Source organism: Ornithodoros turicata, chromosome 2 (assembly GCF_037126465.1).
Source record: "Ornithodoros turicata isolate Travis chromosome 2, ASM3712646v1, whole genome shotgun sequence".
NCBI lineage: Eukaryota > Metazoa > Arthropoda > Arachnida > Ixodida > Argasidae > Ornithodoros > Ornithodoros turicata.
In genome coordinates, this window is record NC_088202.1 from 23,770,701 (window position 1) to 23,791,450 (window position 20,750).

Sequence of the window (20,750 nt, forward strand, 5' to 3'; positions counted from 1 at the left end):
AAGTGTCTCTCCCGAACAGGTTAATTGTGGTTACCTGTTGTCACCGTTGAAGATGTTGGTCCAGAAGGCTCCGTTGGTTCATCTGCATTTGTTTTGGGAGAAATAGAATATTTAAGTCTTATTTAAACGTGGTTAAGTCCTAATGAAATGGCAATGCGATTGTACAATAGTCTCGAGACAGGCTTTGAGAATGATTCTAGGCCGACAGTTGCTTCGCTTTTACCAATCAGTATTTACGAGAAAACAAAAAGCAAAAAGGCTGGGGAACTGCAAAAGACGTTCCATAAAAGTGGAAAATGAAGGGAAGAAAGCGCGTACACTAGATATAGATACCGGACTCTTTGCTATAATACGGCAAAATGAAGTAAACCTGCGAAGTGTCTCTCCCGAACAGGTTAATTGTGGTTACCTGTTGTCACCGTTGAAGATGTTGGTCCAGAAGGCTCCATTGGTTCATCTGCATTTGTTTTGGGAGAAATAGAATATTTAAGTCTTATTTAAACGTGGTTAAGTCCTAATGAAATGGCAATGCGATTGTACAATAGTCTCGAGACAGGCTTTGAGAATGATTCTAGGCCGACAGTTGCTTCGCTTTTACCAATCAGTATTTACGAAAAAACAAAAAGCAAAAAGGCTGGCGAACTGCAAAAGACGTTCCATAAAAGTGGAAAATGAAGGGAAGAAAGCGCGTACACTAGATATAGATACCGGACTCTTTGCTATAATACAGCAAAATGAAATGAACCTGCGAAATGTCTCTCTCGAACATGTTAAATGCGGTTATCTGTTGTCACGTTTGTGTGTGTCGCAAAGACGTGTTGCAATAATGGGCAACGCCTGCTCATAGAGATCTGTGTAATACAGAAAGGTACGGAAATATCACGTGGGTAATTTTGAGGGATTATATATATATATATATATATATATGTATCTGGAATGGGCATACTCGCTCTTAAAACTCGCTTGTGAATCCAATACACAACAGCTAATTACACGATTTACTGGCAACACAGCATAATCCTCCAGAAGACGCCAATGATTTGAAGGGCACACATCGGCAACGCCTGCTCATGGACATCTGTGTTATACAGAAGGGCACGAAAATATCACGTGGGTAATTTTGAGCGATCATATATCTGGAATTGGCATACTCGCTCATAAAACTCGCATGTGAATCCACTACACAACAGCTAATGACGCGATTTACTGGCAACGTAACATGATCCTCCTGAAGACGCCAATGATTTGAAGGGCACACATCGGCAACGCCTGCTCATGGACATCTGTGTTATACAGAAGGGTACGAAAATGTCACGTGGGTAATTTTGAGCGATCATATATCTGGAATTGGCATACTCGCTCTTAAAACTCGCATGTGAATCCACTACACAACAGCTAATGACGTGATTTACTGGCAACGTAACATGATCCTCCTGAAGACGCCAATGATTTGAAGGGCACACATCGGCAACGCCTGGTCATGGACATCTGTGTTATACAGAAGGGTACGAAAATATCACGTGGGTAATTTTGAGCGATCATATATCTGGAATTGGCATACTCGCTCTTAAAACTTGCTTGTGAATCCACTACACAACAGCTAATGACGCAATTTACTAGCAGTATAGCATGATTCTCCTGAAGACGCCAATGATAGAAAGGACACACATCGGCAACGCCTGCCCATGGACATCTGTGTAATACAGAAGGCTACGGAAATATCACGTGGGTAATTTTGAGCGACTATAATCTGGAATTGTCATGCTCGATCTTAAAACTCGCCTGTGTCTCTACTACAAAACAGCTAATGACGCGATTTACTGACAACATAGCATGATCCTCCAGAAGACGCCAATGATTTGAAGGACACACATCGGCAACGCCTGCTCATAGAAGGGTATGAAATTATCACGTGGGTAATTTTGAGCGATTATATATCTGGAATTGGCATACTCGCTCTTAAAACTCGCTTGTGAATCCACTCCACAACAGCTAATGACGCGATTTACTGGCACCGTAGCATAATCCTCCAGAGACGCCAATGATATAAAGGACACACATCGGCAACGCCAGCACATGGACATCATGTGTAATACAGAAGGGTGCGAAATTATCACGTGGGTAATTTTGAGCGATTATATATCTGGAATTGGCATACTCGCTCTTAAAACTCGCTTGTGAATCCACTACACAACAGCTAATGACGCGATTTACTGGCACCGTAGCATAATCCTCCAGAGACGCCAATGATATAAAGGACACACATCGGCAACGCCAGCACATGGACATCATGTGTAATACAGAAGGGTGCGAAATTATCACGTGGGTAATTTTGAGCGATTATATATCTGGAATTGGCATACTCGCTCTTAAAACTCGCTTGTGAATCCACTACACAACAGCTAATGACGCGATTTACTGGCACCGTAGCATAATCCTCCAGAGACGCCAATGATATAAAGGACACACATCGGCAACGCCAGCACATGGACATCATGTGTAATACAGAAGGGTGCGAAATTATCACGTGGGTAATTTTGAGCGATTATATATCTGGAATTGGCATACTCGCTCTTAAAACTCGCTTGTGAATCCACTACACAACAGCTAATGACGCGATTTACTGGCAACGTAACATGATCCTCCTGAAGACGCCAATGATTTGAAGGACACACATCGGCAACGCCTGCTCATGGACATCTGTGTAAGACAGAAGGGTACGAAAATATCACGTGGGTAATTTTGAGCGATTATATATATCTGGAATTGGCATACTCGCTCGTAAACCTCGCTTGTGAGTCCCCTACACAACCTAACCTATTTGAGACCGTTAAAAATAAACGCTCAAGGATAATCGCGTAAGTATCCACCGTTAAAAATAATTTTCTTTCTCTAATAATTTTTAATTCTCAAAAATCTACGGTTAACAACATATCGTTAAAAATGAACTGTTCAAAATCCACCCGATTTGATTGGTCGCTGTAGTCAAGTGGTATAGCAGCAAACGGGGCTGTCGTTGTCCGCTCTGAAAAATAGTTCTCAACTTCCATTCGTCGTGGCTTGGCCGAACACGGACGATCCTTGTGACAGCGCCACACCCGCGGCAGAAAATAGTTCCAAATGTCTTGTGAGTTTTGGTGTTGACTGATCAGACGTGGCACTTTAGCTGCATTTTGTTTCTTCTGGTTTTCGGTCCAAAATATGCTTCGTGCCATGAAACAACTGTACGGACACGGTGTTACCTTTAGTGTGCTTGTCATCATGCAAGAAAGCTGATACGCTGTTATTTGTGTGTGTGTCGATAAAGCCGTGGGCCACATTGCCATATGTTTAGGTGTTTACTTGTTCTTTTATCGGTGAATCTCATCATAAACCATCATTGAAGGAAGGAGCAAGAAAGGCTTCGCTGTGCCCGATCGGATTCGGATATCGTGTGATATTGTGTACCTGTGCTGCTGCGTAAACCCGAAGTGTGTAACAGCGCCTCGGAAAATGCCGATGTTATGTGGAGTTTCATGTTATGCCGCCTGCGCTGGTGACGGTGTAGGAGAGAATCGGATTACCACGCCGCGATCTTTATTTTGAATCAGTATTTTCAAGAAGCAAGACACACATGCCGTTCACTTGTTTAGTCTCATGATCGGATTTGTGCACAGTTTGATGCAGTGTGGTGTGTGGTGTCAGTTGTGAGCACCGTAGTCACAGTGAATTCGTAACGGGATAACTGAATTTTATTTGGTAGGTTACATACTAGATATAGAATGAAATTAAACTCTCCGTGCGGCCACGCGTCCGCTTTCGTTCGTGTCTCATGGTTTTCTCTCTCTCGGGCGTTGGCCGGTGCGCCTCCGTTGTCATCTGATACCTGTACTTAGAGAAGCAGCGATGCCTGGCGATAGATTCTTACTTCGCTAACATCTTGGTCTGCTTAGTTACACAAACTGTAGACATTCTGACACGCAAACACAATGGCATGGAATTAATGATAATAAGCCATTCCCTGCTCAGAGTGCAGGTGGTCCCCAACATCTGTTTGTTTTCTTTTTGAGTACTCCCAAGTCTAAGGCATTTTACACTTTGCAGAGGCTTTCAAAACGCATGGTTGTCGAGTGTCAAGACGTGGGCGCTTGCAACAAGTTGCTATGTTAAAACATTAAACGTAGGTGGTCCATTTGTTGTTTTGAAAAAGCAGATGCAATGCAAGGGACTGAGCACTCTGGTGCACTTTTAATCGCAAGTATTTCTGCACTATGTCTGCATTACATCAGGTGACGCGATCGATTTGTTCTATGAAACATCTGACTTGTTTTGTGCTCAACAGTATGACATGTAGTAAAATTTGCTGAAGAGGCGAGAAATTGAGAATTACACTGCCACATGCATGTGCAACAGCAGGAGGACAGCAAAAATATGAAAAAAGAACATGGAAAAATGCAAAGGTTTAACCATACACACAGGCAAAAAACATGTATAAAGTTTAATAGCAGTAGAAATAGCAGACAGGAGCAGTGAAGGGAGAGACAGGTTTACTACAAAATACTCAAGAAATTTAAAGGGCACCTATGTGGGATGCAAGGTAATAGAATAAATGTGTTGAACTGCTTAATTGTTGCACGAAGCAGACACTTCTTCATGATAATACTTATAATACCGGCAAAGTGTTAACTCTGGCATTCCATAGAATGCCCCCCCCCCCCCAGCCATTTTATAAACTATTCGAAATCAGCCGGCAAAGTGTGGAATGAAATTCATTTCATACAGCGTCTAGGCATTCTATAGAATATGTACAGAACGTGTACGCTGTGGCAGGCAAAGTGCGAAAATGTTTTGTTTTCATCGTGCAAAATATAAACAAAACTACCTAAGTCAGTAACGACAGATGAACAGTGTACTTGTACCCACTCTGGCCCTGTGTTGATGAAAAAGGATACTCAAAACTAACCAAGTCACGACGGATGAACAGTCGATGGGCGGACCCACTCTGGTCGCATGTTTTGGCAAACAATACACACCAAAAATAACAAAAATTAGAGATTGAATTCGTCAACAAGTGTTTACTGTCGAGAAGAAACATTTTTCATACTTTGCCTGAAGCGGCTTTGGCAATGTACAGAATGCCTAGCCAGAGTGTGAAAGACCAGGAAGCAGACTTCATACTTTGCGAAAAAGATCTTGGTATTGAACAGAATACTTTGCCGGTAACATATGCTCCAGTGAGACGGACAACTGCAATCTGAAGAGCACAATCTTTGTGGCTACTCAGAAACATTCATAGTGTTACAAAAGGACATATACGTCATCAGGTTTTAAACAAAGTGGTACTGGCCAATGTCATTGTAAGCGATTACTTAGTCAGACTGACATATGTAGTCTACGCCGCCTTCTACATTCTCTTCATTCACAGGTGATGGCTTTGCTGATTTTGAGCAGGTGGTGGCAGTGGTTGCCACTCGATGTTTCATGAGCAGGGCATCATCATTTAATACGCTCAGGAGCAATTACTTCGCAAGATGAAAGTTACATGTTATAGTAATGCTAGCGCAAGTTTAAAGGATTGAAGTTATGCTTGCTATTTGCTATGAAAGCAGGGTGCACGTCTTTCACTTACTGTTAAAATATATGCAAAGTGTCAGATAATGGTACAGTGCCTGTTCTCAACTTCTCAGAGGAAGTATAATGATACCATACGTGGTAGGAGGAGTATACCTGATTTACTTGTGCACATTGCCCATTCTCCGCACTAGAGTGCCTACCATAAACCATCCCAAAAATCTGTCATGAGCATTGCAATCCCCTGCCTCAGTCCACCATACAAAATTAAATATAACAAACAAATGTAGTGCAGTAGACATAATGTGGATCATGGAGGCAAGTTCATGTTATTGAGCTCGTTCATGGACCGAACTGTTTAGCGAGCGCGAACTTTTGAACATCCAGGCGCGAAGCCTTCGAGTGTGCCTTGGTGTCCCCAAAACGACCGACACCTTCCTGGTCTTGGCTGAGGCGAAGGAGACGCCAGCCCACGTCCTACGCGACATGGAGACCCGGCGCTCTTGTGCGCGGTACCGCACACGACATGCTGCCCACTACCTACGGGACATTCACCTACTGTATGAAAGCTCAGCTTTCGGGGCTGCTGTTTGCAGACTGGCACAGTCTCTTCCGCCCCCTCCGTCGCGCCTGCTATACGCTCCACGAGCTGCCTCCGACGGACCTGCATATTCCCGACATGTCCCGCAAAAACGACACTCCTGTCCTCGCTGCGCTCCAGTTTGCTCTTGACCATTTGAACTCGGTCCACGGTCAGCGTAAAGCAATTTTCACAGATGGCTCGGTTGTGTACGGCGCGTCGTCTGCAGCTTTCTACATACCTCACAGCGACACTACGCAGACTTTCAAGCTGCCGCATGAAACTTCATCCACCGAAGCGGAACTGACAGCCATCTATGAAGCGCTCAACGCCATATCCGGTTCACAGGCCGACTCGTGGTCCATCTTCACGGACAGCAAGTCAGCATTGGAGACCTTGGCGTCGTACCGGTGCAGTGCTATTTGCGATCTCCGCACGCTTGTAATCGCCAGATACAACGAGCTCCTGGCCTCCGGCCACAGCGTACAGCTCCAGTGGGTACCCAGTCACGTCGAGTTGCCCGGAAATACCCGTGCCGACATTGCTGAGAAACGTGCCCATACCACGGCTGCCTTGAGTCTCAGCATCCCGCTTTCAATGTCTGCCTGCCTGCTCCAAATACGTCGCTTGCGCTCTCGCTGTGTCCAAGGTTTCATAGAACGTGCCATCTCGCCCAATACATTTCTGCACTCCATTGACCCCAAAAAGGCAATACGTCCCTCCCCCAAACATCACGAGGAGGGAGGCGTCCGTTATCCACCGTCTGCGGTTAAGCGTGGCTCGAACGGCAGCACGGCTCTTCCAACTCAGCACGCTTGACACCCCTACATGTGCAGCCTGCTCTACCGAGGGCAACACTTCCCACCTACTCCTCCACTGTCGCCTGTTCGCCGCTTCCCGTGCCACTCTGATGAAGCGGCTAGCTGCCCTAGGGCTGAGGGAGGTCACGCTGGCAATGCTACTGGGCCCTCTGCAACGCCCCATTCAGTGGCGCGCCGGAAGGGAACTCGTACGCTTCCTTACTGACACAGGGCTCGCGCTGAGCCTGTGACTGCGCCTCTTCTTTCGCTCTTTTCGTTTTGTCTTTCTTTTTCTTCTTTTTATTTTTCCTTTTTTTGTAAGCGGGAATAGCAAGTCGGCTTCTGGAGCCAGGCTAACCTTTCCCCTCTTTCGTGTTTTGCAATAAACCAGAGATGATCCAGAGCCACATAAATTATGCATTTACTGACTCACGTACGCATCCCATTTGAACAGATGATATATTACGCAGAAAAGGACACAGGGCACTGAGGATGTGCTATCGTTACACCCTCACGCTTCTGTTAGTCTCACCTTTCCTTTTTGTCTGTAAGTAGTGTCTTTGACTTACTAAAGCTAAAACTTGCCAGCCTTGTCTATAAATTCATAAGCCGGATCTGCAATTCATCAATGATCTTCTTACAACTTTATTCATCACCATACTCACTGCATACTGATAACCTTACTCTGAAACTTCCTATTTCGAGAACCAATTTTCGGCAGTTTACTGTTGCATTTTTTGGTGTCAAGGTCTGGAACGTTTTCCATTTGCTTGCACATCAGACTTCTTCCCTTCGTAAATTTAAACAGGAAGTTTAAGTGTTCTTTTCTACTCCTAACGGCAATAAATAATTTTTGACATTGTCAAATTTTGTTTCCTGTTTGTAAGTGTTCTTGTTGTTACTTTTTGTGTGTTGTTAATTTTTGACATCAGATTTATTTTTGTAGTTTCAGTGTGTTTGTTGCTACTCTGCTGTATCCTCACAAGACAGTGACACTATTTTATTATTATTATTATTTATATTATTTTTTGTATCTAGGACTGCGTCGCAGGTTTACCCTACAATCCCATTTCTTCATGTTTTCTTTTGTTTTGTATTGTTAATAAAGGAAGAAATAAAGAAAGAAAGAACATGTAACAGTGTGCAGGAAACAACAGTCCCACTTGAATCAAATCTGTAGTGTCCGTAAAACCAAACCTCTCACACGAGAATTGGCCGAGGCAGACCATAATTAGAGACGACACGGACACGTAAGCCTCACACGCCCAGAAATTAAATTCCTTTCTGTGATTTCAATTACTAACCCAGCATTTATTTTATTTTTTGTGAACACACTAATTTTGCATAATGTAAAACCCCTAGACTAGGCAACACAAAGGGACAGACACAACTGGAAGTCATGTTGTTCGTGTTGTGTCTGTCCCTTCGTGTTCCCTTGCCTTGGGGTTTTACATTATGCATCACCTTCACCAGCTTGCTTGCTTCCTAGCCATTCTTTCATTGACACTAATTTTACCTAGGTAAAACTTCCAGTAGTATTTGGCACATTATGGCCTTAGTAACTAGTGCACCACTAAAATCCAAATCAAATCAAATGTGAATGTGACTGCGACACCTGCTGCATTTATGTTTGTTACTATGACATACCAACTGCCCTGCTTCAGCACTTCAAGCTATTGGATAGTAATTTCAAAAAGCAGTTCATCTTATGAACTAATAAAGCTTTCTTATGCCATTCTCAAATTCAAACAACTCAGGGAAAAGAGGTGCAGAGACCAAGAATTGAACAGATCAGAAGAACCAGGTTCGATTCCTGGCGTCAGCACCTCTTTTCCCTGAGGTGTTTGAATTTGCGAATGGCATCAGAAGTCCTTATTAGTTCACAAGGAGAACTGCTTTTTGAAATTACTTTGCAATAGCGTGAAGTGCTGAAGCAGGGTAGTTGGTATGTTACAGTAACAAATGGAAACACATCAAGTGACACATCCACATGAAATGAAGAAGGAACACACACTGCTTAGTGTCCTCGTACAGAGGCGGATCCAGGATTTTTCGAGCGGGATCCTGCCTTGCACAACATGCTATTGCACAACCAAGGTCAATTGAAACTCTATGTAACAACAGAAATTGAGGGTGGGGTCAGGACATGCCCCCCTCCGTAAATCCACCCGTCCTCATAAACGTTTATTAAGGAGTTTTTGAATGAAAATGATATGATAACAGAAGCTATCAAATCCAAGCTTAGCAATGTGCCGATGTACTAAAACTCCCTATTAACATTTTACGTGCCTTCTCTCACTCCTCATTCGGCACGGGCCTTCTGTCCTGCCTGGTCGGGTTCTTAATGCTTTACTCACACAAGCTCACAAACCCAAGATGCTGCATGTTGACCCTTCTCAAGGGAGATCTGGAAGTCCTGGGTTAGAGAAAAACTTGCTCCAGGAAAAAGGGTCCCGAAAAGAATGGCACCAAAGACAATGTCCCAGCTGGCATGGGAGGAAAAAATTGTCCCGTGTAAACTGATGGTGCTTCCAGGCTGCTTTATGGTAGCCTCATTTTATAGTAGACGTCATACTTTAACGAGTTATGTTTTAAGGGGAAAAGGCACATTTTAGTGTAAAGTTCCGGTTTTAATATATGGGAGAGCTGGTGGGCCAAAAGCTGGTGTAAGTTGGCAATGTATGCCATTTGAAGTTGGGTCACTCTCTATTATCCAGGAAGATCTGCAAGTATTCTACGTTTCCAACTGCTTTCCTCAGAAACCTGAACCACGGTTTTGTGAGATTTGTCAATGCAAACAGAAGAAAGACAAAAGACAAGAAAAATACACAAAGCTGGTTTTGAGGCAGAAGTACTGCCTCCAACACTGTCCTGCATTTTGCCAATCACCCCAGTGGTCACCATGAGAGACACAAGACAAGCACAGGGTTGGGGCATCCCTTCCCCCACTAGACCGTTGTTTCCGTCTTATTGTTTCTGTAACATGTGCAACTATTTGCTAGTCGTCAAAAGTGTACATAATATCTAAACTTGAAGAAGCCTGAGCTTGGGTACTAGGAAGGATAGCAGACACTCACACGGGGCTGAGTATGGAATTTATCCACCAGCTTGCCTGCACTTATAATTAACATTATCTAAAAATATATCTATGTATACTACAACCATTAGTTATCCTTTCCTTGGATTCATGCGCACCATGTGCACATTAGCCAAAATGATGAGTGTCCATCTTGCGTTCTCACATCACACCAAATTATAATATCATCATGTATGTAAACTCATACTTCTTCACACCAAATTTCATGAAGTTGTCAGCCAGAACTCATGAACTGATCATGGCTGGGAAAGACAGTACGAACAACAAGTTTTCACACTGGGTGTTTATCAGATGATCGATAGAAGAGACAAAGCGCTGAGAAGCTGGTGCATGATCAAGGAGGGGAACCCGGGACAGGGATGAAGAGACGACACAACAAATTCTCAAACACAGCAAAAAACGGAGGTTTTTGGACATATAGGGCAAGTTGCATTAAAGTTTTTTGCTGTGTTTGAGAATTTGTTGTGTCGTCTCTTCATCCCTGTCTCGGGTTCCCCTCCTTGGTGTTTATCAGAAACTGGAAGGAATGCAGAAAAGAGGACACACATACACAGCTTGTATGCTGCTCATTTTCGAGGTGAAGAGAAGGTATTATGTGCTTACTAAGTTATTGGATCTTCACTTCCAAAAGACATGAACCTAGCACGCGCCATGCCTGTTGCGAGTTTCATTGGTGAACCAGTTCTTGTGTCTCATTCTAAGTTTCAAGTTTATTTTTATAAAGTGCCCCTTAACAACCTATAAAGGTCTACCGAATGGTGCACAATGACCTAAATCAAAATAATGAACATTAGAAACATCATATAACAAACGGTTTTACATACCATACACAAACGGTTAAACAATAGGTTTTACAGCACTATATAAAATAAGCTACAGGGGATAAAAATGCTGACACCGTGCTCATGATAAAAGTGATTGAAATTACTCATTAGGCATGTTAATGGACTATAGTCATTGTGTGACTTGTCAAGTCTAAAGAATTTCATGCGGTACAAGCAAATTCTAGATGTGGCACAACCAAAGTGATGTACAGACGTAAGAAGCAAGGAGGACTCGAGAATAATTTAGAAATGCGGGCAATAAGACCAAAGTTTCTCATCGCTGCAGATGTTACTTTGTTGACATGGTGAACAAAAGATAAGGAGTGTTCAAGATGAACGCTGAGATCACAAGTAACATCGACACGTACAATAGTTAAAGTCGAAAGGTAGTACTTGTGGGTAATCCAATTAATTTTCCTTGTGAATGAAATCATGAGCGTCTTACCCTCATTAAGCATGAGTAAGTTTTTATAGCACCCCTCAATAAGAGAAGTATGTAATATCATCCTGGAGCAACATACAATCTCTAATTAGCATCTAATTTCTCTCAACAGCTTCAGGTCACCTGCTTATTGAAGAACATTTTAATTTTTCACACAAGTTGGCAGGTCATTCACAAAGATGTTAAAAGGTAGGGGCATAGGTAAGACCCCTGTGGTACACCTGCGGATACATTATAAGAACATGAATAACCGTTGACACGAACAACATTCAATCTGTCAGAGAGATAAGAGGCAAACCATGAGCAAAGTGGATTACTAATACCATAGTGTGATAATGTACATAATAACAATGGGTGACAAACCGAATTGAAGCCCTCCAAAAAATCAAAAGAAATAGTATCAACTTGTAAACCCGATGCTACTCTTTGTCCCATATAATTAAGGAAAGTGACCAAGTTTGTTTGCTCTACCAGAAGTAAAGCCATGCTGGGTAACTGACAGCAAAGATTTAAAAAACGACGAAAGGTGGATGAATGTCATCTGTTCGAAAAACTTCGAGAAACGAAAATAGCGATATCAGCCGATAGCGTGCCGAAGAATTAGTGCGAACCAGATTCATGTACAGGAATAATAGATGTTTTCCATAACGATGGGAACACACATTGTCTAAGAGACCTATCAAATATAGTTGCTAGTATGGGAGCAAACACTGGAGCACGACCTTTCACAATGAAGTTGGGTATCTTGCTGAAGCCACCACTTCTGTTACCTTTCAGGTCTTTTATACCAAAATAAACATCTCACTCAGTTATGTAAATGTGTGACAGTGTAAAAGAAGTTGTCCTAGTGCTGGATGTACACTTTGCACAATTGCAAGGGGAGTTTTGCTTTGTTCAAACTACTTCAGCAAACTGCTTAGCAAATGCATTGGCAACTTCAATGGAGTGAGTCACAGAGGCGTTGCCTTCTAACAGACACATACAACAGGCAACATTTTGTTTTTAACATATCTCCGGAACATTTTTGGATTTCTATTAAGCAAACCCTCTACAGAAATCATCCCGTGTATATAAGCTTTTTATTTGACGACGAACAACTGAAAATTTATTGTGCCAGTAGGAACTGCCCATAGTGACACATCTGTGGTGAAAATGAAGCTTTCTGCGCATGAGGCATCTTAGTTTCCGAGAAAACCAGTACGGGTATCTTCCCAATCTGACTTTACATTTTGGAATAAATCTGTCGATGCCATCAAGAACTAAGCTGGTAAGATTAGCTGTGGCAATATTAATGTCCTCAGCATTTGTTACTGGAGACCAGTCAGTGTTTGCATAAAATCTGCACAGCTGTAAGTAGTCGCCCCTACTGTACTCATAGCCGTTTCTGACCTCTAGATATCGTCGATTAGCGGTAAGGGGAAAAATAGTGATCAAGGGTAGATTATATTTGTCAGGCTCAACTAATGCGGTTGAAGTAGTTATGATGGGAATTGATGTTCTAAGGCTGGAACAGATAGAAAGGACAAATACATACAAAGCCTCAAGTGCCTAAGAAATTATTGATGAAAGAAGGAAGTCACTGAAAAGGTTAGCTAGCCGTAGGACTCAAACCCACATCTTCTGGGTTACCGATCCAGGGCTCTTATCAATTGAGCTAAGCTAACATACGTCCCCAGCGACTTCCAAAGGTGCGTCATATGAAGGGACAAACCAACCACTACAGCTGGCTAGCTTTTCAGTGACTTCCTTCTTTCATCATTGAAGTGGTTATTATGTCTTTCATATTAAAGTTGCTAATTACCAAATCCAGTGTGTTGGAGGAGCAGTTCTTAAATATATTTGACAGGATAAGGCTATGGTAATCGAGAAACTCAAGGAGATAAGAAACTTTGAGCCTTAGTTCGCCAGTTGAGCCTTGGTATTTCGACGCAAACATACTTGTGATTACTAGAGCCCGAATTTTTAAGCACGAAAAAAAAACATTTTTTCTTGCACCTACAAAGGGCGCAAAAAATAAATAACATTTATGCACCAAAAATGGCACTATAGACACCATAAATTTATTTATTTTTTTCATCTGTAGCTCTGAAAGTGCAAAAACAAAGTGAATAAATAAGTTACATCTGCAAGAACAATATGATAAATGAGAGTTGTGGAAATTGATGTTCTGAGGCTGGAACACAGAGAAAGGATAAACACACCAAAGCACAGTGGCTTCCTTCTTTCGTGAGAGTTGTGACTATTTCTCTAACATTTTTGCTGCACGAAACGCAAAGCTTATCCATCCTACTGTGGTCACAAGGCTTCTAGTCATTGAACTTCTCAGAAGGGCTTGTCACGGGCAGCGTACTGGCGCTATGCGAGATGGGCTTGGAGCATCGGAAGTTTTAGTTTAACGCACAAATTTCTTAGTCCTAGAATCTTTGAGGCTTCACCTTCTACATTTCGTTTTCAGCATTACCACAAGACTCGCACACGCAGGCAAATATGGGGGATCAAGTCTGCTTACACTAGACATGGTGTCACGTTCGCTCGTGTACCTATGGCTATAGTGGACTAGAAACTCTACCCTGGCCCTGACTGCCCGCAAGGAGTTCAGCTCCCTCATGTTGCAAAACTGTAGGGATTGTACCAAGCCTGTGCTGTGCCTCTCTTCGTTCGTCACACCCCTCATTTACCCCACACCCGACAACACTGTTACAAAACATGCCTATATTTTACAATTACGACGTGCAAAACCACACAATGCTAGAAGGTAGAGAAAGAACGAGCAACTGTACAGAGTAACAGATTCTCAATTATCAGCTTTACATTGCAGCACCTTTGAGATACTCGCGCCTTTCAAGCGATCGATAGCTTCAAAAGGATGTGCGACGTGACCAATGTCAATTTCACCTGGCCAATGAAGTTTCGCCACCGCCTTAGAGCTGTTAAAGGCATTTCTCGATGTGTAATCGGAGTTTTAGGCATCTTTGCCAAAATAGGCACTAATGCTGGAATAGGCATTTATAGGCACTATCAAATCGATACAGGAGGTTCCTCAGTACCCAGTTCGTGCTCCTGTATTGATAAGGCACTATTACAACCGCAGAAACAAAAAAAAAAGGCAATTGCTTAGGAATCTGGGCTCTAGTGATTACTTTCGAGGTTGTACTGTCGAAAGGCAGGAACAGATGCATGAACAGCGATAAGGAGACCCCCACAAATTTGTAGACCCAATGAGCCATAATCTCTGTCACGTCGGAAGACCTGATATTCGTTACCAAAATAATCAGAACTAAGAAAATGTGAATGCAACCAAGTTTCGGTAATCCATATATTATCGTAACTGGAAGCCACAGGCTAGCTGAGAATACTCTTTGCCTTGTGCGGAGACCTCTAGCGTTCTGATAATATACAGAAAACATGTTAGTCATGCCGAATGTACAGATAAAGTAGTAGCACTTACAGTAGCCTCCAGTGAAGGAATTCTGTCACAAAATACACGGGACAAATAGCCCTCTGGCCAAAGATCTCGATTGTGGATTATATGAAAGCTGGTGTTATCCGTTACTACACAAAAGGAAGAGTAGGAGCGTGTAGCGTCTTAAATCCAGCCTGTTAGATTTGCAATGTTTCATGTGTGTTTCTGCTGTAGTGTTTGTGGTCAAGAAAGAGTTCCCTCTTGATGTGAAGCTAAGGTTTCGGCATATCACCTTGATGATTGGGTTATGCTGGGGGTATGGGAAACCAAATGGAAAACGTGTCAGAGAACTTCTCACACAAAGCATTCAAAGCATGCCACCATAAGTTAGTGAAGAGGCCTTGATCAAAAATGCTTTGACGAAGTTGTGCTCAAAGTCGTGTTACCGATGCATTAGTACAACAAGTGAACAAGTTGTTGCAAGCCTATGATTGCAACTTGCAAGCATTATGATTTCATATTGATTGAACAGAAGCTTTCAGAACAGTTTCCTGTTCGCCCGAGTTAAGCTGTGCAAGCTCAGCAGACCCTGCCAAACTTAAATGTATGTTTTATTCCGAAATAAGTTAGCTAGATTGCATTACACGCTTATTCAAATTTCACTTAGAGTGCAGAGTACCTAATGAAACCTTAGATCTTGTTCCGTGTGCAAACAATGTGGTATGTTCTGTACCATTGGCATGTAACTTAGTATACATAGTTTCCATTGTTGGGACGAATCTTTGCGGATGACCCTACGTTTAATCTAGACTACATTTTCCTTCCCCCTAGCAGTTTTGCCAAGGTACCCATCTTACTCGTGAACCTTAATACTTCCGAAAGCATTGGTCCGACCAATTCGATATGGTTGTGATCAATAATCAGTAATTCGCCATTACGTATGGGTATATTTCATAAAATGATGCAAACTGCAAAACTCGTTGTCTTTTATACGATTGACACAAAAAGGACTTAAATAATTACAATATCAATGTTCAATGCCTCTCAGCTTTTCAAAAATGCTGCAAAGGGGGTTATTATTATTCACATTTTGAGGTTTATCAATAGGCATGATCTGATTACTGTGGAGCAATTTGGTTTCCAAAAAGTATGGTTAATATAGTTTGCACTCCTTTGTACAGGATCTGCACTTCATCAGGTACATCACAAGTAGGTACACAGTAGGGAATCACTACATTTCCTTCGCTTCTAATTCCCTATCGTTTTCGTCTTTTACTTTTCCGCTACATAGTTGTTCTCTACATGTGTACCTATCTGTATACCAGACGAAGTACAGGCCCTCCACGAAAGCTCTTAATTTTTTTATGTGCTCCATCTTTGTTGTGGATTCCCAGTGCTTATTTTTGGACAGACACTGCCGGGATTCCTTTAGTCAGTGGGATATCTGAGAAATCTTCACCAATCAGAAATGGGTTTCAGCCTACCACACTAGTCCTTTTCGTCGGAATCTACTAACACGTCAAAATGTCTGCCTTACTGCTTTGTTGATGACCTGCAGCTCAAATTTACGAACTGTACCTTTCTTTGTCATCACAACATTACTATCAATGACCAAGGTTGTGCACACACTGACCCAGGTTTGTCGAGCTCATATCTCCTGTAAGAAGACAGAAATCTGAAGGATAAACAGAGTTATGTTTTGCCGTCTCAGACTAAGAAACGTACAAATTGGATATGATTAAAATCACTGGCACATGTAATGAAAGATTTGATAAACCAAACAAAGAAATCGTGAAAGCAGCTAAACAAGATTATTGTTACGAAGGTCTCGTAGATCACATTTTCTTAGCAATTCTGAAGAATCATATAACTGTTGCTTGCCATGTGTGACGGATGCACTATGGACTGTAGCATATTATCATCAAGGTGTTCGTTCTTCCGCGTGAAATGGCGCGCTGTCACTCAGCATCGGCAATGGTTTTCTATCTTGAAACTTGTGCACTGCGTCTCGTACAGTATGTTATACACTGCAATGAGCTAGCCAAAAACTGAGGCTGCAGCCTGTCCAACTCTCTCATTGGAACTAGCTTCCCTCCATCTGCCCTCTCACTAACACACAAGAAGTTCTACGGGAGAAAAAGAAAAAAAAAGAGAAAAGGCGAAAAGTAGATACACTTGAAGCATATCGTTTCCAACTGGATGCATCTGCAGGAGTTAAAAGACGTGGAAAATCATACCACGTCAATAACTTGGTTGGAGTGGTTTGAAGATCCACAACTTCACAATACAGTCGTCCAATATACGAGTTGGCTGCAGCGGCGGAGCTGGTTAGGAATTTGGAAGAAACCAGGAAGCATGTTAGAAGAATTTCATTTGGGCAGTGGATTTACCAAGCGCACAAGCTGCGATGACTGCTTTGAATAGTCTTTTGCGCTGTCCGCGCTGGCCCTTGCAACCCCAGCACGACACGCGTCTTCACTACAGCCACAGAACTACTTATCTTTTATAGGTTCATCCCATGGTTATTTCCTAACTTAGATCACCGGTTTTACACTCACCAAACATCGGCCAGTTCTCTGATTATTTGCTGCGACATTGGGTCCCCTAGCGGATTCCGGAATGAATTTATTTACAAACAATTGTTTGTTTGAAATAGCCCGGTGCATGCAATATACACTTATTTTTTGTGCTTGATATAGTGCCGTCAAAACTATCACGATTACCACAATTACTAGCTGTATTACATTTCCACGTGCCTGTATGCGCGTATACGGTTTCGTTTTGTCGTCTGCCATACTGGCAGGAGAGATATGAGTGAAATTTGTAATTTCACGCTCGCGCTGGGTGTGGGTGGCTCGGTAGTTTGGGAATACTGGAGCGAGTGCGAGAACACCAACATTCTCAGCTCTTGCCTGATAAAGTCGCTCGTCTTGGGAATGCAGCACACGTAACGATAGGTTAGGTTAGGTCAGGTTCGCATCACAGAAGGAACTGATAAACTGATTAAACCTCGAGAGAATAAGGAATACAGAGATGGTCGCAAACACATTCCGGAGAATGTATTTGTGATCGTCTCTGTATCTTTGTCTCCTGGTTTAATCATTTTCCACATGTATCGCCAGTTAGCGGCGGAATTGCAAAATGAAAAGAGAAGAAGAAAAATAAAAGTCGGAAGAACTGACGAGAAATATGAAATATTAGAATAGTACTTCATGCACATTTAAATACTCCAACTGCAGCTGCAAACTACAGCTTTTTCTTTCACATTGTGATCAATGCGCACAAAGCCATCGTCGATTAATTTATCATAGTATATTAACAGCACTTCAGCTCATGATTCACTGACCCGCCTGACTTCACATACATTTTCTCTTACGTGATCTACTTGGAGCCCTAATACGATATTTTCATTTCGATCATTTTTTTCGGCCATTAATAGGGCATATGGAACTGTGACTTTTTTATTTGTGTTTGCTCCCCGAGGACTTTTTCTTCGTACAACAACGTACCTCAACGTACAACATATTGAAGGCATGATGAAAGATCTATTGACAACAAAAGACCGCTCGAAAATGTGTTTAAAATAATTAAAAAAGTGGAATAAGCATTTCACGTATCCCGTCATCAACGCTATACCGGTTCAAAAGCGAGTTCTTTCCATTGCGCTTTCAAGTAACACAACCACTTTATTTGATGTTGATGGTTATGGGACAGTTTAATCGTCAGGGGCGATACCCTACCCCATTGCTGGTGGAAGGGAATGAAGTAAAGTCGTAATTGATTCCGTGTACTATTACATGTATGAGGTCATTTGAAGAAGTTCCAGGCGGCCGGGAAATGCGGTGTAAACAATAATGACTACGCATGCATCACAAAGACGACGACGATCAGAGACGATAGTAACAACAAAGCATTCACAACCTTGAAAACTTTCCCAACAATTCCCAATCTGAACCGCGACTCCCACAGTCTAGCCTGGTGTGTTCTTAAAAAACAAAATAAAAAAAAATCTGTTCACTACGGTAACATTCCACTATCATTACCACTACCCCAGCCGCCCCGCGGTGTCCATGGACGGGAAGACGCTCAAAACTAGCAGTCGCCATGTTTGCTCGGGAGGGAACTCAGCAGAGTCCGGGGCCGGCACCACCGATTGCGTACCTGGAGGTGCCAGAACCCCAACTCTGTCTAACCCAACCTGACCTAACCTAACTAAAATTAGCTAACCTCACCAAATGTATATGATCCAAAGTTTTTTACCTTTACTCTCCCTTTCTCACCATGCACGCGTATTAGCCGCAGCACAGATAGGTCGCAGTGCATCTATTTTCCACATCTTGAATGGGAAGATTTCTGGCACATAACGTACACCCTCACATGTGTCTTGTAGGTCGAATTATATCGGACTGAAGATGAGATATGGCCACACAGTTAAGCACCCGCACTTTATTCGTGCGAAGTGAAAAAAGGTTTCGCTTCTAAAAAAATTACCTAAATATCTGTGAATTTGTAATTCCAAACTCCTAAGTGTGGAGTGATATGAGATTGGGACTACAAGCTTTCAGAAATCGTAAAGAAGGGCTCAATGCATTCGGTTCATATTTTTGACAAAATATGATATCACAGACTGCACTGAAGGGAGAAGAAAATGAAAATCACATCAGTTATGAGTTCATGTGTACTGCTCGCGACACGGTTGTTTGAAATCGCCTGTCAGTAGTTCTGCAGCACATATTTCCTTAATTGCCCTCGAATATGTTGTTCCAATATTGTATTAAAAGGTGGACCATATGCTGCACGTGTTTCTTACTCGAAGTAAATGGTGTTGTAACATCTCGTGGACCGGTAATCCAGAAGATGTGGGCTCGATCCCTACAGCTGGCTAACCTTTTCAGTGACTTTCATCTTTCATCAGAGATGGGATAAACCACGGGGTGCTGATTTCAGACAACCGTGTCACAAGCAGTACCGTACTATATAGTTTATGTAATGTCATGCTGTCATACGTGAGCTGTTTCTCGGAAGACAAACTTCACCAAGCAGACTGTGGAGCGGTGACGAACATTATCCGTATCAGTAGTTTCCGGATGCGATAGCATGTTGCACAGCATGATTTGGTTAAGAGTTCTTTTGCGTGTGCATGTGTATAAGCACCAGAGGAAGCTTTCTTGGAACTATCATAGCATCCAGAGGCGGATCCAGGATTTTTCTGAGGGGCGGGGGGTCCCGCCGTCTATGTAACGACAGAAATTGAAGGAGAGGAGTCTAGACATCAGGACCTTCCCCAAATCCGCCCCTGATAGCATCTATCATTCCGTTTGCCACGTTTGCAATATACGACGGTTTTCCGAAAGGCGTTGGCAACATTGTTCGTTTGTTTTTGTTTCGGATTCCGTTTGCGTTCCACACGTACGTCCGGGTTTGACTCCGATGAGTGTCTTTAGCAGGGATTTTCCCAGCACCCCCAAAAACCTTGCAACACCTTCCAACAAAGTCAGAAAAGCTTCAAATATGAGTGCCACCGCCTCGAGACGAAAATCCTGGGAATATCCCTGATTCTTTAGTGTCTTGATGCGGTTTGTTCAGGACTTTTTCTGTCGCCTCTTTGAATCTGTGGACGTTTGTAATTACAGGATGACATTGGGTAGCGTTTATGTGCGCCACCATTTCTAGAACAACACGATACCGCTTTGCACGGAGGAGGAACATCGGAGAGCACTGGGATGGCTTTGCAAAACGCTCGTGCCTTTTTACAGGACAGGAAATCGTGCTAGATTCGAGTCCGATTTTGAAGTGCATCGAGTGGCTGCACGATCGTAAAATTTTCTGGTGACATCGCTCTAAGAGTTCTGCTCTAAATTACTGGCAAGCTGCTGTTTATCAGTTTTGCATGAGTCCACCCAGTCGCGCAGGGTTTTTATTAATGCCTGTTACATCATCTAATGACACCAAACTAAGTCCGATGAGATTCAGGGGGCTTTATTACAAGTACGTACCGGGTTGGTGCACACTCTGGCTGCGGTAACATAGAACTTACTTTTCCTTATTAAGACT

General features: G+C 42.6%; 1 protein-coding gene across 1 annotated transcript in view; it reads right to left on the reverse strand.

Annotated features, from left to right (window-relative positions):
• Positions 1-20,750, reverse strand: part of LOC135384412 (uncharacterized) — a 53,482-nt gene that overhangs the window by 1,105 nt on the left and 31,627 nt on the right. The window contains exons 2-3 of the mRNA XM_064613614.1: positions 410-457; positions 35-82 (exon numbers count right to left, since the gene is read on the reverse strand). Of these exons, the coding sequence (XP_064469684.1) occupies positions 35-82; positions 410-457 (96 nt within the window). The remainder of the gene's footprint in view (positions 1-34; positions 83-409; positions 458-20,750) is intronic.